Here is a 17,963-nt window from a genome sequence, read left to right on the forward strand (position 1 = left end):
TACGCCGCGGCTCTGGCGTCTATGCGAGGTGCAGGCGGCACACTGACCTTTGAATAACAAGGCCCTATACACTCCGCCACCTACTGAAGGCTCACAGCTCGCCGCCTCCGGCTGGCTCTCTCCCACAATGCAATGCTCTCCAACCAGTCCCGCCACCAGCACCACAGACACAAGCGAAACACGGACTGTAGCGCTAATGATGCTTCCACCTGCACACCTGATTGGTTGGTGGATTTTATTTTATTATGACATCACGCATTGAACAATATGCTAACAGCTAACCTGAGCAGAACTCCAAAGAAGCATGGAGCCCACAGGGACAATATACTACTGTTGTATATACCACAGAGCAGGGGTGTCAAACATAAGGCCCAGGGACCATTATCGGCCTGGCACTGGATGTCTTTAAAGTGAAGAAGAGAATAAATTTAGACTGTAAAATAAAGACCTCCCATCTATGCCACACGCAATAATCATGGAGGGAGCAAATAGATACAGAAATAGATGCACAGCAAAACAGAAATCGGTCCACTAAAGATCAAAGTGTGTTCAAGCTAAAACATCTCAGTTTACACAAAGTTTAGTTTATTTTGGTGTTATAAATGATTAATGTTTAGAAGAAGCCATGATTAATAATCTCACACTGTCCAAAAACATGTTTCCTCCAGCAGAAAGGAGGAGGAGCAGCAAGGAGGCCAGGCTGATGAAGATCAGCCACCCTCCTCACATCAGACTCAGTGTTCAGTGCTGTGCATTGATGAGCTGTGCGCACGCACACACACACACAGGGTTGCAGGTAATTGCTGTATTCTTGCATTAGAAGTGTGCGCTCCTCTCAGCAGGACGCCTGCCAGCAGGAGGACATATTAAAGAGGAGTAATGAAGGAGGAGGACAGGTGAAGGTGGGACAGATGTATCAGTGACATCACTCGCAGTACCTGCACCAAGACTGAAAGCAGACGGAGCCGAGGCATCAGGCTGCTCCGTCACACCGAGGACGAAGCGTTCACGTTGTTTCTAATGAATAAAGTTCCTGTTTGGTTCCAGTCTGAAGTCTGAGGACGTCAGCGTGTTAGTTTGGCATGGCCCGAACAAAAAGCTGAATGTTTGCCGACTTCCACCTGAAGATTTTACAGCAGCTCTGAAAACTACACAATCATCTTCAGGAGGTGGAAGAAGGTGTTATTTGGTCAGTCAGGTGGGCGTAGCTCAAAGTGATGTCAGAACAACTGCACAGGTGTAAGTGGATCATGTGACTGCCACACTGGCTTCAAACACACCAATCATAACCAACCTCTAAAACATCCAAACCCTCGACCAGCGCTCGTTTCCTCGTTAGGACGGCCACCCTGTGGAAAGTTTCCTGTTTCCTATCACTCAGCAGCAGACGGCGCCGGCTCACCGCCGTCACACGAGGTGACGCAGGAGAGGCGAGATGTTTCAGAGCAGCACATTATCTGGTGTGACCTCCTGAACCCGCTGCAGGGATTAACGGCAGTGAACACAACAGGAGCTTTTCTCTCTGATCACCATCTGCTCTATGCACACATGCATGTTTCAGACAATCTGCACGCCTTCAAAGGAAACCTCCACACGTCATCTCCACAAACGCAGCGCCATTTTGGCCGCGCGGCAGCACTCGGGCGGGCGTAACGCCGCTCTTACCGTCATCCTCTTTGCTGTGGGCGTTCTGCGGACTGTGGCGCATCCTCTCTCCGCGGCTCGATGGGCTCAGGTCTGACGCTGCTCCCAGATCGGCTGCTAGCCACGTGGGCTCGCTCATCTCGGCCTCCTCCTCGCTGCTCACTGAACTGTCATCCTGAGAAACACAGACACAGAGCACAGTCACACATCCAGCCTCAGCCAGTCACGTTCGTAACCCAAGCACAGCTACATGTAGTGATGCATGCACCGCTGCAAACAAGGCTTTGGTGTAAAGTACTGCTGGCATTTACAGAGACGGGAAGATTTAAGAATACACAGGAGATGTCTTTATCAGCAGCATCAGCGGCGTCGATGCATCGGTTTATCAGCCTGACAAAAAAAACTATAATACTGAAGCTATAAAAAGTAAAAATCTGGAATAATAAAATCTGAAGTAATCCAACTGTGGGAACGAAGGAAAAACTAAACTTCCAGCCGTCTGTGTTCTGGCTCTGTCCCAAAGCAGCTTTGCATGAGTCACAGTTTGAAATAATCCTTCTTTATCTCACACTGAGCCCCCCTGCAGCTGCTCACTTCATCCTCTGTCTGAAACAAGCTGATTTAGCCCCTCCTCCTCCAAGACAACTTTCTTCCGATTGACTGCCCCTCACAAAGCGAGTGGGTGGGGCTTCTATCCCCTCTCTGTGGGGACCAACCACCCCACGTTTATTGCGGGGTGGTTGGTTCATGCTTCATGACGAACCAAACTCTGTGACTAAACGACACGCGTCACTTCTGCAGCCTCACTTTAAATTGACACCACATCATCAGAGAAACTGAAGGTGAGGTCAGGAATGAGCAGGCAGGTTTCTGTCCATCTCCACACTGACAAACACTCTTTGCGTCTTCTGTAACGCAGCGTCTCACAGCAGATGAACATCTGGAAACAAACGGATGAAAGATGGAAATAGACGATCACAGACGTTTCGTCTCAGCCGACGATTCATCGTTAATGACACAAACCAATCTAAAGATTTATTAAAGAAAAACGAGAAGCAGCCTCCAAGCAGGACGCGTGTCACGAGTCACATCTGTGCTCTCCACGAACACACAGGCCTCGCCAACGAGTTGCTCCGCCTCCTTCCTGATAATCCACAGCGCTCTGCATGCCTGTTTAAAGTCACCTGGATGAATCAAACTGTGTTTACCTGCTGTTGGAAACCGTTTTTAATCTCTTTATTTGCCTCTTTGTCGATGTCAGCATCCGTGGGATCCACCATGACGCCCGCCCCGTGGTTCAACCCAAACATCAGAGCAAACAGCGGGCAGGAGGCAAGAGAGAGACGCCAAATCAAACACAACACGAGCAGCTGTACCTACAGGCCTCGCCGGCGGCACAAGCGACACGCCGATGTTTCTCTGAGCTGCCTTTCTTCCACCTCAAATACTCAAATACTCCTCGGCTCAGGCGGAGAACGCTTGGCAACACAGCCGATCTCATTAAACTATTATTAATATTATAATCCTGCTTATTCTGATTTTTGGGCCATAGAGCATGTGTTTGGACATTAATTAAAGTGAAGTTGTTGTTTAAAATTGGTCTCCACTCGACTTTTCCCACAAAGCAACAGTCACAGATCAAAATAATCCTCCTTTATCTGATCCTTGGTGCAGACCCTCAGCTCCTCCCCCTCCGACCACGAGCTGCGGGGCTAAAGAATGAGATCACGTATACGAGCAGCAGAAATGAGTGTCCGGGCCAGCCTTCGAGCTCGGCCACTCAGGAGGAACTCATCCACACTGAAGGGAGGCAGCTGAGATGTTTCCAGGTTATGAACACCTCGGGGGAGGTGTGTCTGTGTGGTGACGTCTCGCTCTGAGGCGTTTCTACCCACTCTCACAAATGCTTTCACACTCCGAACCCGACATGAAAGTCATGGGATCCAAACAGCGAGCGTGTGTACACACAGCGCTACGTTATGTGAGGCGGTTCGAGTCTCGTTATATTTTAATGGGATGATTATTAGCTTCGCCTGTCAGCAGCGATGCTGCTCCTGACTGTGTCCCAGCCATCAAACACATGTGCAAAGCTGTAATCAGCATCTCAGGATGCATAATTAGATCTCGAGTACGACGACCGCCTTTTCTTGTTACGCACATATTCAAGGAGACGACAGACAAGAAGCCAAGAAGGTTGATGTTCTACAAAGTGAGGTGAGGAGCAGAGACCTCAGAAACATCCCAGTGACGTCAAAACTCGGAGCAGGAACACGAAGCATAATCCAACAGCAAACATAAAATGTTGAGCTAATAACAAGACAGCAGAACACGAATGAAGTAAAGCCAACGACACAGATGCAAACGCACAAACACGGGTTGTTCCTGGGTGCTGCTAAAATGTAGACGCATTCATATAAATGTAGTTTTTATATCTGCATTGATTCACGTGATGCGGTTAGCATTGACTGCTCTGAAGCCGTTTCCCACAGAAGGCAGGTCGGGGTGCAGGCAGAGTTTAAACTGAGATGTTTAGATCTAAGGAATCAATCACAGCTGCTTCACACGGAAAATGAAAAAGCTTTCACGCACTCAGGATGAATGAAGCAAAAAGGGCTTCAATAAATATTAGTGGGCTTGTATTTAATATTCACCTGAGTGGAAATGAAACTTTAAGAGGTCACGGTGCTCTCCTCGCTCACAGAGCCACTGTTGATAAGATGATGAGGGCCAAGAAGCAGTGCTGAGCACAGCGGTGAGCGTGTATCTGGGCTTTTGGAGCTAAAGTGCATCCAGTTTGGCTGATGCACTTTGTGCTGCTGCTGCTGCTGCATAATGAAATAAAACAGTGAAACACTGCAGGGGAATCCACAGTTTCCAATTAAAGACGCAGTCTGTGCGACCGCTGCAGCTCCTGCATGAGTCTGTGTGGCAGCACTGACCCACATCTGTCTGTTAAAGACGGCTCTCGGAGGAGGAGTTTCCCTGGGCTCGTCGTGCTGGATTAGCATCCTCGCCACAGATGCCACAACTGCACGCGCTCACTGGAAGCAGCCCAGCTACTCAGAGAGAAGAAAGTCCCTGCACGCCGCTAACACGTGCTGAAAATACAAGAAGGTGTGTTAAAGACCAGAGGCTCGCTCTGCTGATGTCACTGAGCTCTCAGGTGACTGACAGTTCAGCTCCTCCCACAGGACGTTTATACACGTCCAGCTTTCCTGAGGATCTGGGCGATGTGCGCAGACAGGAAGTTGTGTCTCTGACTCTCTGTGTGCCATCTGCCAGCAAGCAGCAAAAGAATGAGGCCAGTATGAAAGCCCCCAAGCCTGCAGTTCCTCTGACAGCCAGCAGGGGCAGCACTGAGTCAGTCCCATAGACTTCCATGTTCAATGTTTACAGCCTGATACACAAACTGTTTCTATACATCATTTCGCCCCTTCACCTGTACGAGAGCAGAATGCTAACATGACTTACCTGCTGACATTATAAGGGGCGTGGCCTCTGTGGTGACACAGGTAGCTGGTAGGCTAAGCTGGAGCTGCGGACCGTGTTTGTGCTGTTGGAGCCTTTTGGAGCATTTTAATGACATCATGTGACCAATAATATGGCTGCTGTGAGGTCACTGTACTAACAGAGCGCCCAAGAAGGCGGAGCTCCAGTTTGGGGGGTGTGGCGGTCAAAAGGCAATGTGAAGGGGACCAAATGGGAAAAAACAACCACACGAGGCTTCAATTGTTTTCAAAGCTTTGAATATATTTTCTCTTTTTTGTGGTACAGAGGTTTTGTCATGCTCACCAGCAACACATCTAGAAATAACTAACCTGAGCCTCTCAACAAACCCCTCCTTAAATAGATGCTGGTCATACCATCACCAATAAAATGTAAAAAGGTCTTCCCACCCTAACACAGCCCAACTACAAAAACCTATACAGTGGAACATTGCAGTTATTTTGACACACCTCACAAACATCTGATTACAAAACACCCCCAACTAAACAATATCCCAACTAAATCAAATCAAACTGAAAATTCAACCCACTACCCCTCAGCAGCGGACTCATCAGATGGTTCAACCCACTATGAGTGGGTGATTGAAAAACATCTCCTTTCAGGTGAACATCATTATAGAGGCCACTGAGGTTAAAATATATAATCAGTGTGCACTCCATGACTAAGGCCTTCAGGAAGTTGACTTCAAGGAGAGAGAGAGAGAGAGAGCGAGAGGTTAATGGACTTCAAAACAAAAGCATAACAAAATCAAAACTTCTTATCAGACACTGTGAGTGCGTACATCACTTAGTGAGGGAGATGCTCCCCAGCACCCTCACAGGGGGACAGTGAGGTTATTTGGAGGTCACAGAGCACTAATGAGCAGGTAGAAGTGTCTCATTCAAATATGCTCACTGCTGGAAACTAAAAACGCTGAGTGCAGAAAATCTGTAGCCTTCATAAAGCCTGACTGAAGAACGCTGATGAAGTCGAGACGAGGATCACGATGTCCGTGAAAAAGAAACCAAGCAGCAGTCGTTTCTCAGAGCTGGTTGAACATGGAGGACATCATCCTTTATGGATTAAAGATGGAACAATCACAGTGCGGCAAATCCAACAAAATCATGGAAGTAAAAATCCGTGTTCTGTGTGAGGGCTACAACTCCTGCCTTTGGCTGAAGGTCGTGATCCTGCATCTATGACATCAGCAGCCTAAAGCTAAGTTTTTGTTGTTGTTGCTCACACTGGAAATCACTATTAACAGGACGTTTGTATATGTATACATGTTTACTGACAGGTTTATAAAAACTGGCAGAATCCACAGAGGTGGAGCAAGTACGTGTATTTATGAAACGTGATGATATTATAGGGAAAATAACGTATCATTTAACCTTTAATTGGATTATTGATTAATGCCAAATGTGTTGGTGTATGCTCAGGTAAGGAAAACTTTACCTGGCTGTTTGAAACATGGTGACATGTGAGTATCAGAGCTGCACTTTGTTGGGCATCATCTCAGTGAGACTTTCTAAACCGAACTACTTCTTCGCTTTGTGTGTGCGTTGTTTATTAATGTTCTCAGTAATGAGATGCCCTCATTTCCATACAAATGAACTCGAGCGCTCCTGGTTGATAGATTAACACTGAAACAGGGTTTGGAGCCATCGCACAAACTCAATAACACACTTTAATCTCTGCGTCCATGCTCTGACCAACATCTGCCTTTACTTCTGTCTGCTTTTTAACAAATCTGTCATATTTACTACGTTAACATTAAACAGATCAGACGTTTATGGTCCGAGTGCCTCAATGCTAACGTCACCAACCCACTGACTCCCAGCAAAACACAGACTCACACACAACCCGACGCTCCACAGAAGCTAAGAGCTAAAGAGGCTTCACACAGGGTTTAGACAGAGAGCAAGGTACAGTTAGCCATCTACCTGCCAAGTTAGACAGGTAGCAATTTGTCCACATTAGCATAGAAGCTAGCTAAAATTAGCCACTGGAGACCTGACTCACGGAGGGCCGTTCATTCACTATCATTTGTCTAGCTAATGTTAGCTAATAGTAGCAAGCCTGCTAACTGTTTTCTTACATAGATAAAAAGACACTCAAGTCAAATTTGGTCAAACACTTTTTTCCACCACATCATATAATGTCACATTCATTTCATATGCTAGCCTTAGCCTGCTTATTACGCTACAGCAGGTAAGCTAACACATGTAGCTAACATTAGCTGTTTGACCCACAAGAGTAACTGCGTCAGCCTCATTAAGACCTTCAAATTATAGAGAATTGTTTGCTTTTCAGGATCAGATCCGACCCTGAACTTTATGTTTTATGGCTAACTGGTTAATGACCAACATGGATGAGCTACAAACCATCCCACACAGAAAAAAGCGATAATGGAGACGGTCGGCTAAAATGTTCAGAAAAACCAAACTGAGCCCAGACTCAACATGACGATGATGACGAGGAGGACTGAAGATTATGAGAGGTGTAAAAACAGTATAGTGCACCTCAGATGAATAATTAACAGCCTCCTTTCTCTATTGTCTATTTTTAACAGGAAAGGAGAGAAGTGAGAGAAGCAGCGAAAACCTCAACTTCCACCAAAGAACAACGGAGGCGGCTTACAGAAACTGAGGAAGAGGAGGAGGAAGCATGATTGCCCCACAGCTTGCTTGTGCAAGCACACCTGTGGTTTAAAGTAAGGATGTGAACTAAAAACTGACTAACACGTCCCATCAGAAACACCCCCATGGGTCGTTACAGACGGCAGGAAACGAGATTAGCTGCGAGTAACGGAAAAGGAGGAGAAAGTGGAGAGGAAGGACGTGAGCTTTGGAAAAAAGCAGGAGGAGAACGAGAGGAGATTAAAACGAGATGTTTCAGAGAGGAGAGTGGCTGAAGCTGTGAAGCAGGAGAGGATGAGGAGGGAGAGAGGAGCATGTGAAGGTTTGAAAGAAGAGGGAGCAGCGGGTGGTGAGGAGGAGCAAATGAGGAAGATCATTTGTGGTGTAAATCATTCGGGTTTCTCGACCCACAGCCCTCCCTCGTCCCTGCAGAGATCAGTTAGTGGAAAATAAATTCAACAGGAAATGCATCCTGAAGACATTTCCTCCTGTAAACCAAGCCGAGCGTCCAGCTGTCGCGTAGCAACCGTGCTGCTTCTCATCCGTTTCTCTCCGTGTGCTCGTCCCAACAATGCTAACGACGTCCCAACAATGAACAGTGACGGCGACATCTTTGTGTGCAGAACGAAGGGAACAGTCGATTTTACACCAAACCAGCATTTAAGACCCATTTTAAACAGATTCTTCACTCTTCTCTTATCCTGAGGCTGTAAGGCCTTCTTCTACATCGTCAGGGCTGCCACGGTAACCATCAGGATGTTCTGCTGTTTTACATTTTTAATGACATTTCTGTGTTGGGTCGACAGCAAACCAGCAGGAAACTTTGAACTTTGTTGGCAGGTGACCTGTCACCAACATTAGCTGATGGTTTCAGGTTTGGCGTTTAGACCAACATTAGCCTGAGTATCAAGAAGGCCCTGTAACAGCATCTTTTCCTGTTCTTCTTCTTCTGTGGTATTTGTGACTAGTTGAATTGACTTTTTTTTATTAACGACTCTTTTTGTTCCAGCATTACAGACCAAACAAATGATCTCACTATTCCCGTTCCTCCACCTCGGAGGAAGCAAACATTCCTCACACTAGGCTCCTCGGGACAGCAGGTGTCTGAACTACAAGTTCCAGAAGAAAAACTACAAAATCTCACTTGACCGCCACGATGTTCCAGCAGGTCACATGATGGAGCCCATGTTATAAACTGGATCTCTGTGCTTCCCTTCAGGGTCCTGACTCTCTTTTGTCCACTCCCTCCCTGAACTCTGGAAACCATCACTGACAGCAGCATGCTTCACTGTGGGAGTAAAATTAGAAACCAGAGCTGTACCATCCACACATTATTGTGTGTGTAGAAGTGTTCAGATGGCTGGTTTTCGTGTGTGCGTTTCCAGAACAGAACAGCCGGATCTGCTCCGAAGCCTTTGCTAAGCTAATCGAGTTAGCCGCCGGACAAACGGAAGGAAAGGTCTCGTTCTGTCGGAGCTCATCTCCTCTGTTCCCAGCACATCCCTGCTTTCAGGAATCTCTGTCTTCCCAAACATTTGGCCCTTTCAGACAGACACGAAGACGGATGCAGGTTTTATTTAGAAACCTAACGAGAATCAGCGCAGACGCTTATTACTGCTGCACTCTGTGGCTGTGCTGAGGTTTCATGTACCAAATGATCATTAGCCAGTCAGCAACGCACAGCAGAAACGACGATGCATGTTACATTTATATTACATATAAATAAGTAATTATAGTTTACGATGATAGTAGTTGGGAAAACTGGAAGGTTTGGGTGTGACGATCTGATTGGACAGTTAAGGTTAAAGACAACGGCTGGTCTGGGGTCTGAGCCGTGCTCACATGTGCTGCTGCACCAGGAGAGCACCAAGCTGTTCCAAAAACACCATTATGTCCATTAAAGGTGTTTAAACAGGAGTGTTGTAGCTCCAGCTCCACCTGATAATGACTGTGCTGTGATTTTAGCTATGATGACCTCATCAAACGCCTTGCCGCTCACTCACCGAGGACACATAGAGAAGATGTACTCGTAAACTGACCCTCCACGTTAGACCTGACGGTCTTTCACCTGGATGTCACCTGCAGCAGGAACCTCCTGACAGTCGGAGCTGCTGAAGCCGGCTGCCAGCATCCATCACCCACTCACACCCAACGGCCGAGCGTACGGGGAACAGCAGGGCGCATCGTAAATCAGCCGCCGTGGGAATATTTACATTACACTTCAATAATCTAATAAACCTGATGATTTCATAAAGGCTGGTTTCATTAACTGACATTAACCTAAGACTGTAAACTGAGCTTAGACAAACACCTGGTTATCCTAAATTAGAGATTAATGTCTCAGTGTGTACTCTGACAAACTGATAAGGTCTGTGGAGGCCCTGAGGGCACACGCGTGTCTCATCGGGCACACGCGTGTCTCATCGGGCACACGGTTCCTGAGCAGCAGCCGCCGTCAGCCCGTTAAAGCCAAACGTGTCTGGCTCACTTCAAACAGCACGTTTCACGGTTAAGGAAACAGACGGAGCTTCCTGCATCACAGACAGTGTTTATCCGACACAGGCTCACTCACAGCAAACCACAAAACATGGAAACCAGAGCGACCAGAGAGCAGCGTGCACAGTGGGTGTGGCCACCTGAACTACCAATGGGAATGAAGGTTACCTGACACGTGACACAGCGGTAAACACAGAGGGTTAACCATGTGGTGATGCAGCGCCTCTGATTACTATGCTGTTACTCAGTCACACTTTTCACTGAATGGCTGCTCCCTGTAAACAGAAGGTTTGAGCAGCAGGTGGGCGTGGCTTCTGTGCCCAACTCAGTAAATCTGCTCGTATTAACCAATCAAAGCACTTTGTTACTACGAGCTACGTTCACACGCGCAAGGCCGACCCGATCGGGTCTATGTGACATCACAGAGATCCACGAGCTGAAAAAACTGATAATCTGAGTGTTGAGGGACTAACACCGACCGTGTTAACACGAACACCCTCCACTGGAACAGACACGTGACAATAACATCTGGATAACAAGCGCACATCTGTTTTTAATGAAAACTGAATCATTCAAATATTCCACACACATTTGCGTCGCTGTGCTCCTGTTCAACGATCCACGCCTGCCCCGAGGCCTGACACAGGCGGCTAAAAAACACACTTAATTAAAAGAAGCATGTCTTCATTGGAGGATCTCAGAGGTGGAGGACTTGAGCTTATTAATTCAGGTAGTGGGCAGCTTATGTAACAGAAAGTCGGGACGATAAGTCAACCGTTTGGCTGCGCCAACACCGCGAGGGGGCAGCCATCAAAGTTCCTGAACCATGTTTAATGCAGCTTCATTATCAGGAAGACAGAGAACAGGAGCGTTTGTGATGAAGCGGCGGATCGTTTCCTGTCTGACGCTGGAAACAGACAGGAACTGATGGAGAATCATTGGATTACTGTGAGGCGCTGACCCAGCTCGTGACCCGAGGAGACCAGGGTCACTTTAAGAAACCACGCCTACCTGAGAGTCACTCACCAAACACTCTTCATCATTTTATTATTCATGTGGATGAAAACGTCTCTCGTAGTGAATTCATTCAAACAGTTCAGTCGTTTCGTAACATCAAGGAAAAAAAGTTTGTTTTCCAAATAAAATAATTATTCAGCATGTAATCAGATTACATAATTAAACAGTATCATCCCTGGATGCTCTCAAACAACTGCAGTAAGAAACCGTTATCCTTAACCTTGAAGGAGAGGTCAGAGGTCAAATGGCTCCTTGTCAGTTTTCCACCAGTAAATGATGACGTTGACCTCGGTGGATGGAAGTCGGAGACGGACGGACAGAGGGGTCGGGTCGTGAAGAACTCCGCCTCACCTCGGCTACTGAGCTCTGGACCGTGCAAGAAGGCGGAGCTCCGGGTTTGGTGCACAGTGAGATTCTAGGATTTTGATTGGATGTTACTGGGCACGCCCTCATCCAAACTTCTGGAAACAAAATGTGTGGATGTGGAGTCTAAACAGTTCTAAACCTACTGTGATGATTGTAAACGATGTTAAATGTGTCAAACACAAAAAGAGCTGCTGCACATTTTATTTTGAAAGGAGTCATGGCTTGTTCCTGTCACTGCACATCATGTTTGGTACACAAACTGTGCCTCTCTCCCGGCGGAGCGCCCGACATGAAATTCATTAAGAAAATCAATTAAGGTGGACGTCTCTCGCCTCACACGGAGGGGTGGAGGGGCGGAGGAGGCGGTGCGCCTCGTTCTTTGTTCTCTTTGTTTTAGAGGCTGCGGTGCTGCAGAGCCGGACCTTCAAGCCTCTTAAATTGGCATCCCTCCACCCCCTCCACCCCCCCCTCATGTATCTCCCACTATTTCTGCCTCCCTCCCCCATCCCTCCCCCCATTCCCTTCACCCATCTCCTCCTGCTGCCCCATCCTGCCGGCTCCTCCTCCATCAACCCTCCGTTACCACCTCCCCCACCTCCACAGATCTCACATGTTTTCATCCTGCCCCCACCCCCTCCCCCCTCGCTGTCATGTTTGTGGTTTCCATGGAAACCAATGTCTGTTCTAATGATGCTGATTTGATAAAATTCTGATTCCATAAATAGATTTTAAGAAACAAGCCTGAAACTACTGGTCACCATCACCACCATCATCATCATCACCACAGGGATCTTCACTCTTCACTTTATGAGCATGTGCAGCACGACAGAGAAGACTGAGTGAACCGAGTGGTTACACCACCACCTCAGTTTGGTTTTTGACGATACTGTTCATTAACAGAAACATCTAAACGTGCTGAACTTTAAAACACGTGCCCGTTTTATCCAATCTACGAGTGACGGAGCAGCTGTATTTTCCCTGGTTTTCTACTGACTGAGTCAACGTCTCCTCCAGCGTGAACATACAGGAAGTGGCTCACTGTGGGCGAGGACAAAGAAAGAGCGTGTCTGTTGGAACACCAGAAGATTTGATTTTAGTCTTACTTCCTAATTATTTCAATCAAGTGTTTCTGCATAAAATCTTCCAAATATTCCACATCTGCTAACCAGATGTTTGCTCAGACAGAAGCACGGAAAGAAAAAAGCCCGTGTGATGACTTCATGCTAACTGCTGTTGATCATTGTGGTACGGAGCCACCAGTTTGTCTAGATTTTGGTTTTAATCATGTGAACATACTGTAATCCATTTCTGACATAAAGGAAAAAAATAGAATCATTAAAAAACAAATCCTTTAATTTAGTAGCTACAACCGCTCCACTTTGGACATGGCTGATTAAACTGTTCTCATTAATCCTAATGGATGGGTGGATGATGGGTGGATGGATGGATGGATGGATGGATGGATGGATGAGTGATGATGGTTGGATGGGTGATGATGGGTGGATGGATGATGATGGGTAGATGGACGGATAGGTGGATGATGGATGGATGGATGGATGGATGAGTGATGATGGTTGGATGGATGAGTGGATGGATGGGTGGGTGATGATGGGTGGATGGATGATGATGGGTAGATGGGGATGGATAGTGATGATGGGATGGATGGATGTAGATGGACGGGATGATGATGGATGGATGGATGGATGGATGAGTGGATTTATTGATGTGTGGATGGATGAAGGATTCATTGATGGATGGATGATGATGGGTGGAGCATTCTGAGCATCAGTCTCTCCTGGTGAGTTTACGGGCTCGTTCGCCTTATCAGACTCACAGATGATTGACAGGTCGCTGCAGGAGTGTGGAGTGTCATCAGTCATCATGCACAGCTTCAAACACCATGACGGTCATGATGAAAACACTCAGCTTCAGACGCCATGACCCAGCAGGTGACGTCATAATGGCCGCGTCCTTCAGGAGGGAAGTCTCAGCTTTGGCAGAGGTGTGCATGTCCCAGACCATTACCAAGGTGCCCAAACTCAGCAGAGAACCGTAACACATCCAACCCGTCGGTTTTAGTCAGAATAGCAGGAGAACATTGCGCCTGCAGCAGGATAAATGAAACCCACTCAGACACAAAGAGCTCGGCTCCGTTTGTGTGCTGAAAGCTGCTTTCAGTGAGTCATTGTCTGGACTGAGCGGTCGCAGTGAAAATCAGTTCACTGTGAAGAGGCCGCGGTGCTGAAGGTGGACGGCAGCGTCACCGTAATCACAGCAGACATCTCACTGCCTCCTGCGCCCGAGCAAAGGAAGCAACGCCTGACCGCCGAAGAGGGGCATACAGGAAGTGACGGGAGCCATGTTTAAACGTCCGCGGGACGGACACGTGGCGGAAAAAACGACCGGTGCTCAGCATCCAGTCCAGCAGCATCCCAAGATCGATGAGGGCCGGAGGGAAGAGGATCATCTCTGAACAGAGGGAAGGGGAAGATATTGATAAGATGCATCACACACACACACACACACACACACACACACACACACACACACACACACACACACACAAGCAGGGTGCAGGCCGGGCAGCTTCACTGCAGAATATCGATCGCTCAGAAAACCAGCCCTGAGGAGGAGGTGTGTGTCTGTGTGTGTGTCTGTGTGTGCTCATGAACATGTACACACTGTAATGAAGCAGAGGTAGCACAGAGGCAGTGCATGTCTGTCTGCTTCCTGTCCGCCTGTCTGTCAGGTTATAAAACCCTCGCACAGTGTGCAGCACAGATGCAGTGCAGGGATAATCGATGAGCTGCTGCTGACCTTCGCTGAGTTCAGGAGGATGACCGTGGTGATGGTTTCAGTCTGCCGTTATTCTACTGAGCTGACGGTAAAAAAAACTAGCCATGAAAACTCGTTCCAGCGTCTCAGATAAAAACATAAAGTAGACGTCAAATAAGGAGTCATATTGTGTGGTTACATAAAATCAAAGGTGCTAGCTGAAGGACTGGAGCTGCTGACAGTGGACCTCGTCACAGCCACAGAAACAGACACAAGGATTAATAAACGACCTGAAGCAGAATCACATGAAGCTTTCAGCCACCGTCTCCAGTGCAAAAGCTCCTCAGTCTGACCTCACAATAAAGAAAAGAAGGCCGCCACGTTGTTGTCACGACAACAACACCTATGAAGCCTCAAAGTGAAAGCCCACAAGCAACTACAAAAAGAAGGTCATCAGTTCCCCGGAATAACTTAAAAAGGATAAAGACACTCTCCGCCCTACATACCACCGCCTGTACACAGGGGGCGCTATACCCTGTAAATATGGACTCCCAAACATCCACAAAGGAGCCCCACTCAGACCTGCTGTTAGCAGTATAACGTCAGCCACCTACAACATTTCCAAACACCACCACCATCCTAGCTCTGCAAACTCCCGCTGGATCCAGATGAAACCACAGTGCTGTGGTCTCAGCTTCGCTAACATACTGAAGCAGTGGAGACGGTCAGAAAGCGACTACAACAAGACCCCTGCTTAGAAAACAGAAGCTCCACCCCGATCAGACCTGCACACTGTTACACCTCTGCCTCACCTCCACATATTTAAGTACAACCAGCGTTTCTACAGACACAAACATGTGGCTTTCATCAAGTCAGCAAAGATGCTCAGAGAAGGTCAGACACCAACGAGGAAGAATCAGAGGGCCATCATCGTCCCACATGTAGCAGGTTTATGAGAGACACTCAGTCTTCTCCAAGCAGGACATCCCAGCGTACCTCAGACCCAGCAACACACTCAGACACAAACTGGTTCATCACATACTCAACAACGTAGCTGTGCAGAGCTCAGACCTGGAGACAGCAAACAGCCACAACATAGAAGAGCCACCTCCACGGGACCACACTCAGCTGTACATCTGCATCTAAAGGTCAAAGGTCACTCTTTGAGGATGCCAATGACAACAACTTAACCTGAGTTTATCATCCATCTTTAAGAACGCCAGCAGGTTACCTGCCCGGATCAGCCGCGGTGCCTTTAACGAGCTTCGCGCTCAGGCCGTTAGCGACTTTTGTTCTTTCACGTTAACAATCAGCCTCACCCGACCTTTTCCCAAAGCACGCAGAGGGTGTGTCAAACCACCTCCTCCGTCCACCAAACTCAGAGTTTGTCGCTCCTTAAAACCATCCTGCGCATTAATGTTTCTCCTATGTAGACGAGAACCGATGACCTCACAGACATGAGTTCTGACTCCTCCCACTAAACATGTGGTTTGGTTTAGAACAGGTTCTGGGTTTTCGCCCCAGTAGAGGCAGATCACCCTCAGACACACAGTGACTGTGGTCAGGACAGGAAGGAGGGACGGGGGTCGGCCCGAGCAGGCGTCCCAGGGAGAAGAGCTCAGGCTGTTACTTACCCCACCCTGATGACACGAGGGTGGGTACAACATGTGAACTCTGATATCGACATCATCCACCCGACTACAAGGAAACAGAACCTCAGCCAGTGTGTGTGTCTGTGTGTGTGTGTGTGTTCCTGTGTAGCTATCTTTGTAAGGACCGAAATCTGCATTCTACTATACTTGTGAGAACCAACAGTCACTTGTGAGGACACACTCACCGGTCCTCACAAGTTTGAAGGCATTTTTGAGGCTCAAAATGTGGTTTTAGTGTCAGGGTTACAAGTAGGTTATGGTTAGGGGCTAGGGAAACCATTATGTCAATGAAGGTCCTCACTGAGATAGCTGAACAGGGTTGTGTGTGTGTGTGTGTCTCTGTGTGTGTCCAGGAGCTAAATGACCGAGAGGAAGAATAGAGTGAGGAGGAGCTCTTCTATTCATTTCCACACACACACACACACTGATCTTGTCCTGATATTAGATAAGCACTGAGTGTGTGTGTGTGTGTATGTGTGTGTGTGGGCATTGTAATGTATGCAGGCACATATATAGGTGGACAGTGTGTGTTACATGTGTGTGGGAGACAGCTATGACACATCTGCTGTTAGAGACAAATCTCCTCCGTCTACCTGCGTATCGGCGAGTCGGCTGAAGCAACGGCGCTCTGCTTTGAGGAGGCGGGGCAACAGGTGGAGACAGGAAGAGACAGGTGGAGACATGAGGAGCAGGTGGAGATGGGAGGAGACAGGTGGAGAAAGGTGAAGAGTGTGCGTGTGTGTGTGTCTTTAAAGGAGAACGTGGTGTCTGCGGTGAAGAGCAGCGAGCACATCGGCGCTCTGAGGCGTTTACTGCCCCGTGTTTATTTCTATCAACTCGTGAACAAAACATTTTATTTTATATTTATTAAAGAAATTTAACTGAGACAGTATTTTATTTTATTTCACCTTCAACCTGACAGAAATCTGGCCCGGTACACGCCGCGCCCCCCTTTAGACTCGGCCCTGTTCGCTTCCATGTAAAACAGGACGAGTGATTCACAGAACAAGTTATCAGACCTTCTTGTTTTTGCCCTTTTTAGAATAAACACAGTCAGAACAAAGCTAATGTTAAACTCTGGTGTCTGCAGTTTCATTCTTCTCATCTGTGTTCAGCTCACTGATTACATGTGAAGCAGAAGCTGCTTCAGTGAGCGCGGATCTCCACGTTTCTCTCTGCGTACGGAGCAGACGGAGACAATCATTGGAGACACAACCAGAGGCTGAAAGTAGAGCTGACGAGGATGAAACAAGGCGAGTAATTCAGAAATAAAACAGGAAATGACTCGAACGGCGCTCCAAACCAAGATGCTTGTCTGACAGATCGTCCACTGATGAAGACGTCCCACGGCGGCAGACCCGAGGCCACACGGCTCCACATATATCACATCCATCTCTCTGCTGCTTATTGCTGTGAAACCCGATCTCCACGTGAAGCAGCCCAAATCTAATCTTACAGGTCAGAGTGCAGCCGGGTGTCTGCACGTATCAGCTGGTGGGGTCACGTCCTCCTCCGTGCTGCACACACCTGAGTCAGGTGATCGTCCACAGCTCAGAATATGTGGACCTTTAGCTCAACGAGCAGCTCTGGGTGGTTCTGGAATAGGGATGGGTACCGGTGTCGTTCTGACATAAACGGTAGTAACCAGACCGAAAAGCAGCGCACATTTCGGTGCTTTATTTCGGTTCTTTTTTTTCCCTGAGCCAATTCTAGCCAATCATTTTACGTTTCCGAGGATAGTAGGCGGGGCCAGGTACGTACGTTCTTTTAGAGCAGAGCTACAGATTAAAAATGCCCAAGGCAAAGCGATCAAAAGTCTGGCTGTACTTCACAGCAAAAGATGCAAACTCAGCAGCCTGCAACAAGTGCTTTAAGCTGATACTGTGAT

General features: G+C 47.7%; 1 protein-coding gene and 1 long non-coding RNA gene across 7 annotated transcripts in view; one reads left to right on the forward strand and one right to left on the reverse strand.

Moving 5' to 3' along the window:
• The window catches only part of LOC116328013 (nucleolar protein 4-like), a 113,902-nt gene that overhangs the window by 42,781 nt on the left and 53,158 nt on the right, over positions 1-17,963 (reverse strand). For 5 of the 6 annotated variants that reach the window (XM_039604481.1, XM_039604485.1, XM_039604486.1 and 2 more), the window contains one exon: positions 1,666-1,819. In XM_039604481.1, the coding sequence (XP_039460415.1) occupies positions 1,666-1,819 (154 nt within the window). Of the gene's footprint in view, positions 1-1,665; positions 1,820-13,482; positions 14,118-17,963 lie in introns of all 6 variants that reach the window. The other variant, XM_039604484.1, reaches the window with a different exon arrangement.
• Positions 6,581-10,020, forward strand: LOC120435262. The gene is made up of 3 exons (XR_005609605.1): positions 6,581-7,055; positions 7,703-7,843; positions 9,735-10,020. It is a non-coding gene; the product is annotated as an uncharacterized LOC120435262 (long non-coding RNA).

Source organism: Oreochromis aureus, linkage group 20 (genome assembly GCF_013358895.1).
Source record: "Oreochromis aureus strain Israel breed Guangdong linkage group 20, ZZ_aureus, whole genome shotgun sequence".
Classification (NCBI taxonomy): domain Eukaryota; kingdom Metazoa; phylum Chordata; class Actinopteri; order Cichliformes; family Cichlidae; genus Oreochromis; species Oreochromis aureus.